This window comes from Colobus angolensis, unplaced genomic scaffold (assembly GCF_000951035.1).
Source record: "Colobus angolensis palliatus isolate OR3802 unplaced genomic scaffold, Cang.pa_1.0 Scaffold13, whole genome shotgun sequence".
NCBI lineage: Eukaryota > Metazoa > Chordata > Mammalia > Primates > Cercopithecidae > Colobus > Colobus angolensis.
This window is the reverse complement of record NW_012114252.1, coordinates 23,490,892-23,509,249: the sequence shown is the minus strand read 5'-3', so window position 1 is coordinate 23,509,249 and position 18,358 is coordinate 23,490,892. Positions and strand designations below refer to the sequence as shown.

General features: G+C 45.8%; 1 protein-coding gene across 1 annotated transcript in view; it reads left to right on the top strand.

Moving 5' to 3' along the window:
• Nucleotides 1-8: 8 nt before the first annotated feature.
• The window catches only part of PCID2 (PCI domain containing 2), a 40,301-nt gene continuing 21,951 nt past the window's right edge, over nucleotides 9-18,358 (top strand). The window contains exons 1-6 of the mRNA XM_011933921.1: nucleotides 9-429; nucleotides 8,690-8,779; nucleotides 10,863-10,936; nucleotides 11,880-11,945; nucleotides 13,239-13,280; nucleotides 14,640-14,694. Of these exons, the coding sequence (XP_011789311.1) occupies nucleotides 394-429; nucleotides 8,690-8,779; nucleotides 10,863-10,936; nucleotides 11,880-11,945; nucleotides 13,239-13,280; nucleotides 14,640-14,694 (363 nt within the window). The 5' untranslated portion in view covers nucleotides 9-393. The remainder of the gene's footprint in view (nucleotides 430-8,689; nucleotides 8,780-10,862; nucleotides 10,937-11,879; nucleotides 11,946-13,238; nucleotides 13,281-14,639; nucleotides 14,695-18,358) is intronic.

Genomic DNA, 18,358 nt, shown 5'->3' with positions numbered 1-18,358 from the left:
CGGGCGCGGAGCGTCCTCCGCGGCCTGGTTTTCACAAGGGGCAGTCGAGGGGACAGCGCAGTGAAAGGCAGTTTAGCAGTGGGGCTGTTCTCGCCACTGGACCCCAAACCCCTCAGCCCAGACGGGCCCGAACACACAATCAGAGCCGCTGGCGTCCCGGCTGAGAGGACGGGGGCCCGACAGAAAGACCCCGGGACCCCTTGGCCCGAGCGTGTCGCCGAGCCGGTCCCCGGATTCTCCCTCCGGAACCAGCCTGCGCACAGGCGACGGGGTCGGGGGCTCCGGGACCGAGACGGACCGAAGGCCGGAAGTGACGCCAGCTGGCCCGCTTGGGGCGTAGGGGGTGGCGCTGTGTGCTCGGTGGCGCTCTGTGCTCGGTGGCGCTCTGTGCCCATGGCGCACATTACCATCAACCAGTACCTGCAGCAGGTGGGTCCTAGCCGGGGAGCGCGCGGCGGCGTGGTTGGCCCTCGGCGTGTTCCGTATGTCCCCTCCTGTCTTGGACCCTCAGGCGTCTTCTTTTCGCGCCTCGCCCCCACTCCTCTGTCCGGGTCCCCGGCGGGCAGCGGCGCGAGCTGACTGAAAGGCCGAACAGCGGCGGCCGGGGCTCGGGAAGGCGACCCGAGGTCTCCCCTGCAGGGCCGCCGTGGGGGCCGGGCGGTGACCGTGGATCGCGGAGTTGTCGCGGTGCAAGTAGACGCGGGGGCCCCAGGTCAGTGCCCTCATTTGCTGGCGTGTGTGGCCGCACTCCCAGGGGGCCCGAAGGGCCTGCGTACCGCGCCAAGGGCCCGGTGTGGGCGGTGCTGTGTCGGATGGACGCTGCTTCCCAGCAGGATGCGGGATAACTTCGGGGACTCCAGGAGACGGTGGAGGGGTAAGCGCGAGGCTGCGGCCGTGTTGCAGGCCGGGCTCGTGCCCCTGGTCTTAGCTGTCTTTTTTTTTTTGAGACAGACTCTCGCTCTGTCGCCCAGGCTGGAGTGCAGTGGCCGGATCTCAGCTCACTGCAAGCTCCGCCTCCCGGGTTTACGCCATTCTCCTGCCTCAGCCTCCCGAGTAGCTGGGACTACAGGCGCCCGCCACCTCGCCTGGCTAGCTTTTTGTATTTTTTTTTAGTAGAGACGGGGTTTCACCATGTTAGCCAGGATGGTCTCGAACTCCTGACCTCGTGATCCGCCCATCTCGGCCTCCCACAGTGCTGGGATTACAGGCTTGAGCCACCGCGCCCGGCCTTAGCTGTCTTTTAACGCCCTTCACTCTCCGAGCACAATGCACACTTCACATCGCTGGGTAGATGCGTCTGACGGGTGTTGTTCAACAGCCTTACAGGCTTCAAAGCGTATATTCTTTCCACTTAACTATGCTTGTTCTCAGAACCAGCACTGTGGTAACAGGGATAGGAAAAATAGGGAATGGATTTTTAAAATATTTGAAGGAAACATTACCAGGACGTGGTGAATAAGAATGGGTGGGCTGAGGGACACCCAGGGGTTAAGAATGATTCCCAGGTTTGTAGTCTGGGAAAAAGATGAATAGAGTGGATTTGGAGGGAGAAATAAATTAAGTTTTGGGCATGTTGAGTTTGAGGTGTGTGTTGACAACTAGGTAAAGATACATACTTGACAGCTGAAAAGTCTGCCATGATTGTGACCAGCAGTTGCTTGGTTAATTGAGAAAACTGGTTAAAACAGGAATCACGAAAAGGTGGATATATGCTTTTAACTTAAAACACGAAAGTATACGTTCACTTGCCAATTTTTTTTTTTAACCGCTTACCTCAAGTTCGATACTTGCCAATCTTTTGATGTAGGCCCTAGGCCTTTTCTTTAGGCTATGTCTGTTTTGGCCTAATCTTTGCAGAGTTAACATTTTCCAGTATAAGTTTATTTAAAGTTAAACAAGGATATAGGCATTTAAGAACCAATTTGATACGATTGTCTTTAGAATTTTCTTAATCTTTTACCATTTTTCCCCCACACCTTTTTTTTTAAGAAACTCTCAAGTGAGCCTTTTAAAAGCTTGCAACTTAGCTTATAGAGAAACAACTGCTTCCTTTTGCATTCATGTTTCATTGGTGACCTTAAAAGTACATAACTATCGTAACAGGTTCAGCTAGCAAAAATGGATTTGAGAACAAACACATCTGGATATGAGAACACATACAGCTTAGCTGGCAAAAGCTTGCAGTGTATTAGAGTGAAGCCTACTTGCTGAAAGTCCTCATCATGCCTTGGGCATCAGCTCGTGTATTTCAGGGAGGGTTTGGAGAGAGTCATAATTCCAATTCAAGTCAGTTAAAGTGAGACTAGTAAGCGAGCTTCTACTCTATGTGTGTAAGCTGAAGTTTAAACAGACAGATTTGGGTTAAAGATACAAATCTGAGACCCCTTGATATACACATGTTGGGAAAGACTGAGAAGGGGTGACCCAGGGAACAAGTAGAGAGTGGACAGGAGCTGGGCCCAGAATGGACCTCTATAGAGATGTGCATGCCTACATCTCCACAAACAGCAGTGTAGCCACTAACGTGAGACAGGAAAAGTCCACTTCCTCCTAATTTTGATGTATAAAAGTATTTCTGGTTGGACTGGCATGTTACCTAGGTTTTATGTATTAACAGATGCTTGAATATTTTTTAAAAATAGGTGCCTCTTTGATAGAGAACGGCAGCCTGTTGCACACGGTAACACAGCGTGTTTGATTTGTTGTATAGGAACATAGGTGCCAATGTAACTGTATCTCTTTGGGAATAAAACCATCATTTGCACATTCATCAAAGCTAGGAAGTTGGGAGAAATCATTGACTCCTCCTTCAGTCTCAGCAAATAGTCCTTTACCTAACTGGGTGTATCCATGAAGTCTCTCAAATCCATCCCTTCTTTATTTGTTGCCACGTGCTCCCCAGCCAGGACCCACCGGCTGCAGGTACTGGTTGATGGTTTCCTTTACGTTGCCCTTTCCAAGTGAAACATAGCAAAGAGGGCATAGACTTTAAAGACAATAAGACTTCAGCCCAAATCCTGGCATTTTTACTAATTCTGGGACGATGACAAGTTATCATCCTTCTGTGACTTCTCCTATCGACTTCTGTGACTCTCCCTTTCTAAACAGGCTTCGCGTACTTTTGAGAAAAAAAGACCATGAATACACAGCAAATGCATTTGCTTAGTAAATGATAGTTCTGGTATTTTATTGAAGAAGAGTTGAGCATCTGCCTCTGTTACTAAAACTTGATTGACTCTGTTTCGTCTAGGGAAAGTTCCAGATGCTTTTAGCACATCATCTGGTCTGTTTACCTGTTAACTTGGCGTCACCAGTCTAAAGGTTTATTTCACTTGTGCTGAATGTACCGTGGCCCCCGCCGAAGTACTCATAACTTAAATTCACCATTTAACCGTTTTAAATTACACAATTAAGTACCTTCACAGTATTGCACAACCATCACCATTATCCAGAATTTTTTTGTCACCCCAAATGGAAACGTCGTAAGCATTAAGCAGTCACTCCCTGTTCCTGCCTCCCCAAGCCGATCAACCGCTAATCTACTTTCTGTCTCTATGGATTTGCTGATTTTGGTAATTTCAGTATGTGGCTTTTGTGTGTCTTTTACTTCATGTTTTCAGGGTTCATCTGTGTTGGAGCGTGTATCAGTGTGTCATTCCTTTTCATGGCTAATGATACTACATCGTATGGAGTATTTTGTTTATCCGTTTGTCAGTTGATGGACCACTTCGGTTGTTTCCTCTTTTTGGCTATTGTGCTGCTGCTGTGAACATTCATGCACATGTTTTGTATTCTTTTTGGCATACACCTAAGAGTGGAATTGCTGAGTCATATGGTAATTCTGAGTTTAACTTCTTGAAGAAATGCCAAAGCAGCTAGCTGCATCATTTTACTTTTTCACCAGCAATGTATGAGGGTTGCACTGTCTTCACTTCCTTGCCCACACTTGTTTTTTCCATTGTTTTTATTATGGCCATCCTGCGGGGTGCAGAGTGTTATCTTCTTGTGGCACCCAATGATCTTTCTTGTCCCAAAGATTTTCTTCATTATGTTCCTTTTGCCAAGAACACCTCTCCTTTTTACAGGTGTAGTGAACACCTTTATTTAGGGAATCAGCTTTGAGTTAGATACTTTACTCCTTAATCTTGAATAGTTCTTCATATTGCCTTTTAAGAGTTTATGGAATTGGAAAGTCTGACTGTTCAGAAGTGACTTCAGAGATTCATGACCTGTAACAATTTTGAATTTTTAAAAGAGTTTTGAGTTCCAGGAGTAGATGGTGCCTGCTGTGGACCAGACTGGTGGGTGTGTGGGGCATGCAGCAGCCACAAGAAAGTCTTCCTGGGGCCAGAGCCAGGGTGCATCCCCTGGTGAGCCAGGCCTGGGGGTGCTGCTCAGAAGGTGCTCACTTGGAGTCTGGTTGTGTGGTCCCGTTGAGGGCTGAAGGCTCTGCAGCATGAGATGTTAAGAGTTGTGCAGGTGGCTGGGCTGCTGGGGTCCTGCATCCACTGTGGCGCCAGTCGCACTTTTAGGGCTTGCTGGTACTGTCTGTTGCCATCCCTGCTTTTCCTCTTCACACCCCCAGCCTTCTCACAAGTTAGTCATTAAGGCAGGGGCATTGATAGGACCACCCTTGGGACTCATTCATGCCTGCCAAGCAAGCTGGGGCCCTCCTTGGACTCAAGGCCCTGTGGCACTGAGCCCTCTAGTCAGGTCACACCTGGGACACTGGGTGCAGCCCAGGGGGGTGTGGCCAAGCGGAATCGAGGATGTGGTGACATCACCCTGCATATGTGCAGGGACCACTCTGGGAGGTCACAGGCAAAGGAGTGTTACCAGTGAGTGCCCCCAGCAGGGATCTCCACCTCTCCTTGGAGGGACCTGGTGTCTGGACTCCAGGGTTTGATCCCTTCGTGACCACTGTGTCCCCAGTGTGTTTAGTCATTGAAGTATGCTTCCATTCCACAGTGCTTGCTCCAAGTATGGGACTCTCAGTCCCCCATAGGTTCCCTCTGCAGAGAGCCCTGGAGGCCTTGGCGACATCAGAACATCGTGCTCAAGTGTGACCGGTCACCAGAGTACTGATGTTAACCAGAACAAGGCCTCTTCTCAGGCTCCTGGGGCTGGGCCCAGCGCAAGGCCCTGGGTGGTGCGTGTGATCGCACAGTGTGGGGCCCGGCGTGCCTGGAACCATAAGCAGGGGTGGCTGTGGGGAACTCTTAGCTTGAACCTCCTGTTTGTGTGGAGCCAAAGACAGCACGGCTCGGCCAGCAGGCTCCAGAACCACTTTCTAGCCAGAAGCGCCTTAGTCGAGCAAGGTTGGAGTCTGTTGGGGCTCCTGTGGCTAGGCCTGCCCACGTGGCACAGGGAGGGCCCCTTTGGAAGGCAGATCCTCTTTGGGGCTAAACTGACTAGTACTGGTTTTCTTGGGGGACCTGCAGACCAAGACCTGGGCGGGATCGGTCATGTTACCTTCCAGCCCAGGGCCAGCTACTGATGGGAGGGCAAGCAGGGAAGACCCTGTGTGCCTGCCCGGCCGAGGCAGTCGCCTCCCTCATCCTTGAGGGCGCTGTTCCGTTGCACCTGGTCAGGTGGTCTCGAGGGAGCCAGATGAGGCCCCTTTGGAGCTGGGCACCAGTGAGTTGTTGCAGGGTGTGGGCAGTGGACACGGGAAAGCCTCCTGCAGAGGATGGGCCGATGCCAGTGTGGCCTTCTTGGGGCCACCTTCAGCTTGATGATGATGATTGGCAAATGCAATGTTGTAAATTGCAAAATACTGATCTCTAGCGTGGTCATTTTAAAGAGGAAACCTAACCCTTTACCCTAAACAGTTGAGGATCTTAGTATCCATCTGTCTACCTTTTAGACCAAATTCCTAAACCTGTGGCCAGGGCTATGAAGAGAAACTTAGTTTTCGTAATACTTGGGCCCAAATCATCTTGCACCCATTGTGACTTTGAAAATGTGAGGAGCTGGGATATGATGTGACCTTGAGCAGCAACCTGTGATCTTACATGGACTGGGGCAGGAGGGCTGCCTCTGAATGGCTGTGATTTCCCTGTGAAGGCATAAAACCTGGAAGTCTTCAGATGGCTTCAGCTGAAGAAAAAGTTAAGCTCCTGCTCACACCACCAACCCAAATCCCATGGGACTCTCCCTTCTGCTTGGTGCCAGTGCTGCTCATTCTCACTGACAACTGTGGTCCCAGCGACACCAGCCCCCCCACTGCACTCACAGGCAGTTCAGGATTCGGGCCCCCATGCCACCAGCAACATCTACTCAGTGATGATGAAATTCAGGACTTTTTTTTTTTTTGGCAATCTTTTCGTCCTTAGAATAAGGACGGTCAGATCCCACAAACTACTGTTTTCAAAGGTTACTCATATTCTTTTTTCTGATATGCACTTAGGTATGTATTTTCTGTTTGTTTCAATTTTAAGGTTTGTCTTTCTATTTTATTTCTTGAATGGGGTTGTAACTATTCTATTTAAAGGTGTGCTCAGAAACTTTCCTTCTGTCTCCCTCTCACCTCATTCCACCCCATCTCTAGAAAGATAATCATTTTCGTTAGATTCTGCCTTCTCCATCCTGTATTTCCTTTTGGGATGTATATGTGACACAGAGACATAAACACATATTTTTCTTTTTCCCCTTCATTCTTATACAAGAGGCAGCATTCTATACATACTCTTTTACAACTTGCTTTTTTCACTTAACTGTATCTTCCTGGAAATTATTCCATGAAAATTCATAGAGATCTTCCTCGTTGTCAAAAAATGGTTGCATAGTGTGTCTTAAAATAGATGTTTCACAGAGTATTCAGCCAGTCTCTATGGATGGATGTTTAGTTTGTGTCCAATATTTTGTGATTACATGTAGCCGAGTATAAATATCTTCTGTTTCTAGTTGTAAGTCCCTGGAAGTGTGATTACTGTTTCAAAATGTAAATGCCTATGTAGTTGTATGGAACAGTCAGGGGGGAAACTCCTTATCATTTAAGTTAGTCTTGAGGAAGGTGGTGTCAGCCTCCCAGTCATACCCTGAGTTGGGCTCCAGTGTGTGGGACTGGTGGCATGTGTCTCCCTTTCTTCTAGGTATAGACACCTGGGCACAGGATTACTGGGTCAGAGAGTAGGCATTTGCTTGCTTTAGTAGAATACCAATTTTCTTCTAAAAATTTACCCCAACTTACCCCACCACCGATGTGTGAGCCTTCTGGTTGCTTCAGGCTCCTGGCAACACTTGGCGTCATCAGCCTTCCTAGCTGTAGGTACTCTGGTGGGTGTGTAGAGGGAGCTCATCTGCTTGTGCTTTTTTGCCATTTACACATCCATGTTATGACATCCCCGATCAGTCTTGTGTTACCATAAAATGTAAGTATTTAAATTTCTCATAGTTAAATTATACTAAATTTCTCATAGTTAAATTGTCTAAAGCATTGTGCTTGCCTTTTTGCTTAGTTAGAATTTTTTTTGTGTCTTTTTTTTTTTGAGACAGAGTCTCACTCTGTGGCCCAGACTGGAATGCAGTGGCGCCACCTTGGCTTATTGCAAGCTCTACCTCCTGGGTTCACGCCATTCTGCGTCAGCCTCCTGAGTAGCTGGGACTACAGGCGCCGCCACCACACCTGGCTAATTTTTTTGTATTTTTAGTAGAAACGGGGTTTCAGTGTGTTAGTCAGGAGGGTCTTGATCTTTTGACCTCGTGATCCGCCCGCCTCGGCCTCCCAAAGTGCTGGGATTACAGGCGTGAGTCACCGTGCCCTGCCATTTTTTTTGTAAATATAATTTAAGAGCGTATTTGGTTTTCTAATTATAAAGTATTTGTTGTGGCAGGAGCTAGATAGGGCAAAAGGCTCCCGGGTCTCCCAGTCTCCACTCCATGGTCCACGCAGTCAGCTGATGTGGTGTGGTACAGGCCCTGCATTCTTTCCTGTGCTTACATGTTGTACATAATTTTTCTCTTCTTTTTTCTCCCAAATCAAGTTATACAGTTTTCCTGCAGTTAACTTTTTTTTTCATTTATTCATCATATTGTGGACATTTTCTCATGTTACTACGTATACATCTATTTTATTCTTTGTAACAGCAGCCAAGTATCGCATTATATAAACGTGTTATCTATTTAGCTATTTCCATTTTCCTTTTATTTTATATTGAGTGGAAGCTTTTTGAATTTTGGATATATGTGGTTTTTAACCTGATTTCTTTTTCATAAGCTGTATATTTGGATTTTCAAACATATATCAGTGTGATCAAGTAAAACTAGAATAATTCACCTTCATGAAGAGCTACATGATAAACCACTGACTTATTTTTATTAGCTTGACCGGTTTTTTTTTTGCTTCAGGAACATCTGTTTTTGTTTTTTTCTGTCTGTTTGTTTTAAAGAGACAGGTCTTGCTATGTTGTCCAGGATGGTCTCGAACTCCTGGCCTCAAGCAATCCTTCCTCAGCCTCACAAAGTGCTGGGATTACAGGCCTGAGCCAGCCAGGAACATCCTATTTTGAAATGAAATTATTGTTTATCCACTGCAGAGAGTAGTGACCCCCGTTACATTTTGATGATTCTGTCTCCTTTCAAACTAGGGGAAAATGAATTTTCGCCTGTGTGGCATTCAATGTATTGTAGGTTTTATTGGAACAGAATATTTTATTTTCTGCTTAGATTTCCCTTTCAAACGTTTCAGGTGTACGAAGCCATCGACACCAGAGATGGAGCATCTTGTGCAGAGTTGGTGTCTTTTAAACATCCTCATGTTGCAAACCCACGACTTCAAGTAGGTAAAAGAACTGTGCACACAGGTTTCTGGAGAGAATTACAGGATAACCACTTTCCTAAGAGAAACGTAGAGTTTGAGTAAGAAGAAAACTAGTATTGTCACTGTTATTTGAAAATTGTAAAGTTTCTTTATGATTTATGTAATTTCAATTCATTTGTGGAGCACTGACTGTGTGGGTACCCTGTAGTGGTACGGACCTCCTGCCCGTGTTTGATTCCTACACAGCTCTCTGAGGTTTGGAGAAGTGAGATGGTGGAGAGACGGTGGAGCTTAGACTCTGTCCAAGCCTGTGCGTCCCCAAAGCCCCATAGACGTCATGCACCACAGGTGTCTCCTGTTTAAGTAGAAAGTCCGGCAAGCCAAGGCCCAGCCTGGAGTTGTACATGGAGTTTCCTTGTCATCTGTGGCGTAGATGATGTTGAGGTGGTATTTACTATAAAAAATCTTGTGGACATTTGGTAAAGCCCTATTTCCTTATTGACACCCATTATCATATTGGAGTGTGTTTCTACTGGGAGCAGCATTTTTCTTTTGGAAGAAAAATGGGCTTATCTTTGGCGATTATGTTTGGTGGTGTGCAGATGTGCAACTCAGACCAGGTCAATCAGTCTCTGAAGTAGCAGCAGGCTTGTTTTTGTTTTTCTAATAAATACTATGTGATTCTATGTGTAGACAGTGTTGAAAACCATTGCTCTAAGTAGGAGTTACTGCTAGAGACTTGATGAGACTCAGGCTTGCCTTGGCCAGAACACCCCATGGCTGGTGCTGTGTGCTTTGTATTGTATCACATGAGAGGACACACACTGTCCTGTTTGCAGTCTGAGATGGATCCCTTCATTGTAAAATTCCCCCAGTAAACTTTCTTCTGGTGGTTTCATTCACCAGGGACTGTAGAATGGTGATTTTTCTGATACTGTCATTCTTCTGTCTCACCATATCAGCATGGGCTCATTGCTTTTGTAAAAACAAAACAAAATAAAAAAAACTCAGTGTGCTGTAATCTATTGTGTATTATTAGTCCAGGTTCTCCAGAGAAACAGAGCCAATGCGATATATCGATATTTATAGAGGTTTAGTATGAGGTACTGGGTCCTGTGATTATAGAGGTCGAGAAGTCCCACACAAGGAGTGAATTCTTCCTTCCTCGACCTCTTGTTCTATTCAAGCCGTCATCAGGTTGGTCATTGCCCGTCCACACTGAGGAGGGCCATCACCTTTCCTGAATCTACTAGTGCAACTGCCAGTGTCATCCAGAAACACCCTCACAGATACTCCCAGAAATAACATTGTCTGGGGACTCCATGGCCAGCCAAGTTGACAAAATTAACCATCACCTATTGAGATGTTCAGATTATCTAAAATTTGACTGTTAGGAGGAAAGGAAAACTTAGAAAGAAATGTCAGCTAGCCTAGCCCAGGAGATGAGACTGGTGCTCTCAGCAGGAAGCTGGAAAGGGGGAGTCCTAGCACAGCACCATCTGTAACTCGTTAGACCTCACTTACTAAACCTGTGATAGTTACTTAACAAGGATTTCTTGACTGACTGGTTATTAAATACTAAAATATATATGAAAGTCCCTAGAATATTTTCTGACCTGCAGAAGGCGAGACTAAATTATATTCATGGGCTTCTTGTTCCCCTGAAATATTGATAAATATTTGTTGAAGTAATGAACCATTTATTTGTGAGACAGAGTCTCTGTCTGTCGCCCAGGGGGTAGTGCAGTGGCACGATCTTGGCTTACTGCAACCTTCACCACCCAGGTTCAAGCGATTCTCATGCCTCAGCCTCCTGAGTAGCTGGGATTAGCAGTGTGCACCACCACACCCGGCTAATTTTTGTAATTTTTTTGTAGAAACGGGCTTTTACCATGTTGGCCCTCCCAAAGTGCTGGGATTACAGGCATGAGCCACTGTGCTCATGGCCTCAACCTTTTATTTAGTGTTTTAAACATAAAGTGCTACTGTGAAGTATAAAGCATAAATTTTCTTGAAACAGAGGTTTAAATATCTTTCTATATGTTGCATTCTTTCTGTGCCTATTAATTTTACTTTTGCCATTTTTCTTTTTTAAAATCAGATGGCCTCTCCAGAGGAGAAGTGTCAACAAGTCTTGGAACCCCCTTATGATGAAATGTTTGCAGCTCATTTAAGGTAATCTGTCGGGGAGGAAGAAAAACACACACATCTGGAAATTGCTGAAATAACTGGGTATTTTATCTTGCATTATCTTATGCTTGAAGCAGTGAATAATTGACTTTGAAAAAGTAGGAAAATGCATTTGTAATTTCACTTTGATAAAGCCTGTGAAAATTTTATACATCAGTTGTATAATACTATTTTTAACATCACATAATATTTACCATAGTGCCTGGATAGTGGTCTTTTTAGTAGAGTGTGGAGCCTAACCATTCACTTACCCTTTTTGTGGAAATAATATGTCTTTTTTGAAGCTCTTTACATTACTGGGAAAGAACTAGAGTTGAGCAAAGCAAACAATGCTGCTTTTTATGTACACTTTGTATCTACTGTGTTACCTCTAAAGGATCATTTCAGGCAGAAGATGGTGTCCTTATTGCCATGTGAGATTTGATTACTGTCTTTCAGAGCAGCCTAGGCTACAGGACCAGGGTGGGGTATGTGAGCAGGAATGTCCCGTGAACCCCACAGGGTCTTTGGAAGAGTTGGGGCACCACCGTGTTCCTTGTAGTACAAAGCACCTATGGCGTCCTAGCTCTGTGCGGCGTGCGATAGGTTCCGGATTGGACGATGAACTAACGCTGACATTACCCAGCTGGGAGTCTAGTTTGAATGTCATTGTCAGCTCCTGCTAGCGTGGAAGGGTCATACTCTGTTATCAATGTGTTACTCGTAAACCTGCTGGAGCTAGGTCCTTCTGGGACTTGAGAGAGTAGTCTCTGAGCTTACTGTGGGACTTCCTCTTATCCTCACCTGTTTGTGTTCAGCCATTTGTGTGTTTTTTCCTTCACCCCTTTCATCCCAGGACCACTGGGACCTGTGCAGTGAAGTGAGCTGCGTGTGCTGCATAACTAGTGCTAGGTTTTGTCGTGTGACAGCGTGTTTCTCTCTCCTCCAGGTGCACTTACGCAGTGGGGAATCATGACTTCATAGAGGCGTACAAGTGCCAGACTGTGATCGTCCAATATCCTTTGTCATTCATGGCAGCTGTCCGGCGTAGAACACATGCAGTGGATTACTTGGGACTTGAGACCCGGAAACATTGGGCCAGTTGCTCATTTCTGCAGTTAGAAAGGAATGACAGGCCGGGCACGGTGGCTCAAGCCTGTAATCCCAGCACTTTGGGAGGCCGAGACGGGCGGATCACGAGGTCAGGAGTTCGAGACCATCCTGGCTAACACGGTGAAACCCCGTCTCTACTAAAAAATACAAAAAGCTAGCCGGGCGAGGTGGCGGGCGCCTGTAGTCCCAGCTACTCGGGAGGCTGAGGCAGGAGAAGGGCATAAACCCGGGAGGTGGAGCTTGCAGTGAGCTGAGATCCTGCCACTGCACTCCAGCCCGAGCGACAGAGCGAGACTCCGTCTCAAAAAAAAAAAAAAAAAGAAAAGAAAGGAATGACAGCGTTTTGGAAGAGAAACTCTTTTTCAGCTCTTTCACTCGGGTACTTAAATTTAGCATGGATCTGAAGACTCATGCAGTCACTTAGTAAGGAAGAACCCTGGTGAAAAACAAGGATCTTACTCTGTGGAGAAGAAGAAGGGTTAGGTAGTAAGTATAGTTACAGGGACTGGTTAAGTCCTGTGGTGAAATATCAGAAATCCAGAATTCAGGCAGAGATGGGCAAGAGTGGAGTCAGATACACGTCAGCGCAGAGATGGACTAGAGTGGAGTCAGATACATGTCAGCATTGAATTGTGGCAGCTGAAGACCTTAAACCAAACCAATTCCTACTTCAGTCATGTAAAGGGTATCTTTAGTTAAGGCCTGAATCAGTGAGTGTTCTAAGGATTTGTATGTATCTCTAGATTTTGTCTTTTCGTTTTAACCACCTTGTTTAAATATGCACAGAAGAGAGTTAGGCTACTTGCTTACAGCCTCCTTAGAATTCAAGAATTCTAGAGTTGATAAAATCAGCCTTATGCTACAGATTCTAAAGCACTTGAATATAACTCATGATCATCTGGGCTCAGAGAAACCAAATAAAATATCTGAAATGGCTGATTTTAAAAAATCTTGTCTTTTTTACTTAGGAGACAGTATGTGTGAAATATGTGTGTTTAGTATACTTGAGCCTAGTGAGATACAGATATTTGTAATGTGAGCTTATACCTTTTTTCCTTCAAGAACTTACTATTGTTGTAACATAAATCTGCTAAAGGGTGGGCTACATTCCTTAAAATTTAGATTCTTATTCTTTACTTTTATCGTACATAGCATTGTTTGAACTTTATATGCCATATCTTCCTTAATACAGTACATCATTCTTGCGAGCATTCCAGGCCCACAAAGAAGAAAACTGGTAAGTGTGAACAGAAACAGCTGAATTAGTAAATGGCAATTTTTTTAAGTAGAATCTTTTTACAGATTTGCTTTAAATAAATGTGTGTTTTATTTTCCATGTGGGTATTTAATAGTGTGTTGACATATGGTAATATCCACAAAGATTAGTGGAGTTACAAATCTAGTAAACTGAAATGGTAGATGAGCCACATTGTTTGCAGTGTGTCTGTGTAAATATAGTATTATTTTTATTTCACATGTCCATTTCCCCAGATATTTATTAAATACTGTTTTTTTCCTTCAGTTGTCAATTTTGAACTTTTGGTTTTAAACTTTACATAAAAGAGGTAGACCAACTACCGTTCATTTGGGGTGTTCTAATACATAATAATGGTGGTTATTTTTAAATGCCTTGCCAAACTAATTCTTAATTTCATGATTTATTAACAAACTATAGATAAATACGGAATTTTGTTTATACTAAAGTAACCAAAGGCCTTTTGCAAACAAACCCACCCTTTTATCTTTTTTTTTTTCTTGAGACAGAGTCTTGCTCAGTTGCCCAGGCTGGAGTGCAGTGGCGTGATCTCGGCTCACTGCAAGCTCCGCCTCCCATCACGCTTTTATCTTTTTTTTTTTTTGAGACGGAGTCTCGCTCTGTCGCCCAGGCTGGAGTGCAGTGGCTGGATCTCAGCCACTGCAAGCTCTGCCTCCCGGGTTTATGCCATTCTCCTGCCTCAGCCTCCCGAGTAGCTGGGACTACAGGCGCCCGCCACCTCGCCTGGCTAGTTTTTTGTATCTTTTTTTTAACAGAGACGGGGTTTCACCGTGTTAGCCAGGATGGTCTCTATCTCCTGACCTCGTGATCCGCCCGTCTCGGCCTCCAAAAGTGCTGGAATTACAGGCTTGAGCCACCGCGCCCGGCCCACGCTTTTATCTTTTAACGTAAAAACTTGCACATGAAAACAGTCCAGTTTTGCCAGTTGGCTGTAAAAGTTGTTTTGTGACATTTTGTGCATTACATATTCTGGTTCCTGTTAGGAAATCTGATCAAACCACTTCTTTTTTAGTGGTGCTGTTTGGATACTGGTGGGAAGCTGAGGGGAGGAGGATATCCTGGGAGCCTGGAGCTGCAGCAGGGCTGGGGCCTTTGACAGGGTGGGGGGAGCACCGCAGTGTGAGGCCCTGGGATGATCAGGAAGTCTGGGGCCTGCAGCCCACCTGGACAGAAGGTGAGGAAGCAAACAACTGTCAGAGTTTTGGATCAGCGTGGACTCCATTCTGGATAGTAGTCCTGGGCGTCTGTGTTCTTCCCACCTCTGGGGATGGGATCTTGGGTCTCATAGACCCTCACACTTGTTCACTTTTTGTCCTGCAGGGCTCTGCCTGTCATGTATGCAGTAGCGCTTGACCTTCGAGTGTTTGCTAATAATGTAAGTTTCATTTGCTGTCATTATTGTTTTAAAATTAACACTTGGTGACTATCTGTTGTTTAATTTCATGTCATTCTTTCCAAAAGTTTTGAGGAGCGAATTGAAGTTGAGATGTGTCTGGTATAGGAAGCAAAAGAACAGATATTGACTATTCTTTCTAGGTTAACACAAACAGATTTAAATAAACATTTGCTCAGATTTCCACACTGTTCATACAGAGGGAGAGGTTTCGTTTTGTGGTTAACCATTTATGGTGTGTATTATTTTTATGAAGTGAAGTGAGTGGAACAAGAGCAAATGAGCTGCTCTGCATCTCTTCTACCTTTAAGATGTGGCCTGCTCCCCCGCTGAATTCAGCTTCGTATAGATTTGGGCAGCAGGAGGGGGCTTCCCTGGGGTGAGGGGAGATCCTGGGTTTTATGGAGATGACTTCCCCTTGGGGACCCGCAGAGAAGCCCCCATTATGGAGCAGCATTTGTCTACCTTTTGGTTTTAGGACAACCCCTTTATGGTTTTAGAAATGATTGATGACTTCAGTTCTAGGTAGCATGCAATGTATTTCTCCCTATTGCGCCTGCTAAAACCAGTTAAAACCCTGGGAGTTGTCAGGCTGGCATGGCTATGGGAGGTGGAGAGAAGAGGGGGATGGGGCTCAGAGTCATATGTAGGGAGTCTCCGGGTTTCCCTTTTGTCTCCTGTCTGTCCTAGACTGGGTGCCTTAAAAACCTGAAGCCTTTCACCGTCAGGCAGAGACAAAAAGCCCCAAGGAAACCAGGAGCCTGGGAAGACAGTCCAGCAAGACAGAACTCTGACCATCACTGCCTCACTCCAGTGCCTGGCACAAAAAGTCAGCAGGTCCCTCCCGCCCCATCTGCAAAGTGGTGCGGGCTGGGGGTGGCCCAGGACCTCCACCCTGGGCTGGCAGTGATGAGGGGCTAGGTGGGTGGCAGAGGCTCAGCAGGGGACCTGGACCTCCCCCATTCAGTGGCAGAGGATGCGCCTGTTTCTCTGCTTACATTGTGAGGCCTGCTAAAAGAAGATAAAGAAGATCCATAGTCTCGTCATGTAGTGCCCCAAATGTCCAGGATTTAATCAACACCGATTACCAGGAAAATGTCAACTTTCTGAGATTTCGAATGAGAAAAAACATTCAGCAGAAGACACCAATGCTGAGATTGCACAGATGATGGAATTATCTGACAAGAGTTTTAAACAGCCCTCTTGATTCAGCAAGCAATTTAGAACATGCTTGAAACAAATGAAAATGTTTAAAGTCTCAACAAGGAAATAGGCAATATAAAGAAGAATGGGGGAGGGGGGAGGGGGGTTCCAAGATGGCCGAATAGAAACAGTTCCAGGCTACAGCTCCCAGCATGAGCGACCCCAAAGATGGGTGATTTCTGCATTTCCAACTGAGGTACCGTGTTCATCTCACTGGGGCGTGTCCGATAGTTGGTGCAGGACAATGGGTGCAGCCCATCCAGCGAGAGCTGAAGCAGGGCGAGGCATCGCCTCACCTGGGAAGCGCAAGGGGTAAGGGAATTCCCCTTCCTAGCTAAGGGAAACCATGACACACAGCACCTGAAAAATCGGGTCACTCCCACCCTGATGCTGCGCTTTTCCAAGGGTCTTAGCACGCGGCATCAGGAGATTATATCCCGTGCCTGGCTCAGAGGGTCCCACGCCCATGGAGCCTCCCTCATTGCTAGCACAGCACTCTGAGATCTAACTGCAAGGTGGCAGTGAGGCTTGGGGAGGGGCGCCCGCCATTGCTGAGGCTTGAGTAGGTAAACAAAGCAGCGGAGAAGCTCGAACTGGGTGGAGCCCACTGCAGCTCAAGGAGGCCTGCCTACCTCTGTAGACTCCAACTCTGGGGACAGGGCATAGCCAAACAAAAGGCAGCAAAAACCTCTGCAGATTTAAATGTCCCTGACTGACAGCTTTGAAGAGAGTAGTGGTTCTCCAAGCACAGAGTTTGAGATCTGAGAACAGACAGACTGCCTCAAGTGGGTCCCTGACCCCCGAGTAGCCTAACTGGGAGGCACCCCCCCTGTAGGGGCAGACTGAAACCTCACACGGCCGGGTACCCCTCTGAGACGAAGCTTCCAGAGGAACAATCAGGCAGCAACATTTGCTGTTCAGCAGTATTCACTCTTCTGCAGCCTCCGCTGCTGATACCTAGGCAAACAGGTCTGGAGTAGACCTCCAGCAAACTCCAACAGACCTGCAGCTGAGGGTCCTGACTGTTAGAAGGAAAACTAACAAACAGAAAGGACATCCACAGAAAAACCCCATCTGTACATCACCATCATCAAAGACCAAAGGTAGATGAAACCTACCTTTGATGGGGAAAAAACAGAGCAGAAAAGCTGAAAATTCTAAAAATCAGAGTGCCTCTCCCCCTCCAAAGGAATGCAGCTCCTCGCCAGCAGCGGAACAAAGCTGGACAGAAAATGACTTTGACAAGCTGAGAGAAGAAGGCTTCAGACGATCAAACTTCTCCGAGCTAAAGGAGAAAGTTTGAACCCATCGCAAAGAAACTAAAAACCTTGAAAAAAGATTAGACGAATGGCTAACTAGAATAACCAATGTAGAGAAGTCTGTAAATGACGTGATGGAGCTGAAAACCATGGCACGAGAACTATGTGACAAATGCACAAGCTTCAGTAACCGATTCGATCAATTGGAAGAAAGGTTATCAGTGATTGAAGATCAAATGAATGAAATGAGGAGAGAAGTTTAGAGAAAAACAGGTAAAAAGAAACGAACAAAGCCTCCAAGAAATATGGGACTATGTGAAAAGACCAAATCTACGTCTGATTGGTGTACCTGAAAGTGATGGAGAGAATGGAACCAAGTTGGAAAATGCTTTGCAGAATATTATCCAGGAGAACTTCCCCAACCTAGTAAGGCAGGCCAACATTCAAATTCAGGAAATACAGAGAATGCTACAAAGATACTCCTTGAGAAGAGCAACTCCAAAACACATAATTGTCAGATTCACTGAAGTTGAAATGAAAAAAAAAATGTTAAGGGCAGCCAGAGAGAAAGGTCGGGTTACCACAAAGGGAAGCCCATCAGACTAACAGCGGATCTCTCGGCAGAAACTCTACAAGCCAGAAGAAGGGGGGGACAATATTCAACATTCTTAAAGAAAAGAATTTTCAGCCCAGAATTTCATATCCAGCCAAACTATGTTTCATAAGTGAAGGAGAAGTAAAATCCTTTACAGACAAGCAAATGCTGAGGGATTTTGTCACCACCAGCCCTGCCCTACAAGAGCTCCTGAAGGAAGCACTAAACATGGAAAGAAACAACCGGTACCAGCCACTGCAAAAACATGCCAAATGTAAAGACCATCGAGGCTAGGAAGAAACTGCATCAACTAACGAGCAAAATAACCAGCTAACATCATAAAGACAGGATCAAATTCACACATTACAATATTAACCTTAAATGTAAATGGGCCAAATGCTCCAATTAAAAGACACACACTGGCAAATTGGATAAAGAGTCAAGACCCATCAGTGTACTGTATTCAGGAGACCCATCTCACGTGCAGACACACACATAGGCTCAAAATAAAGGGATGGAGGAAGATCTACCAAGCAAATGGAAAACAAAAAAGGCAGGGGTTGCAATCCTAGTCTCTGATAAAACAGAC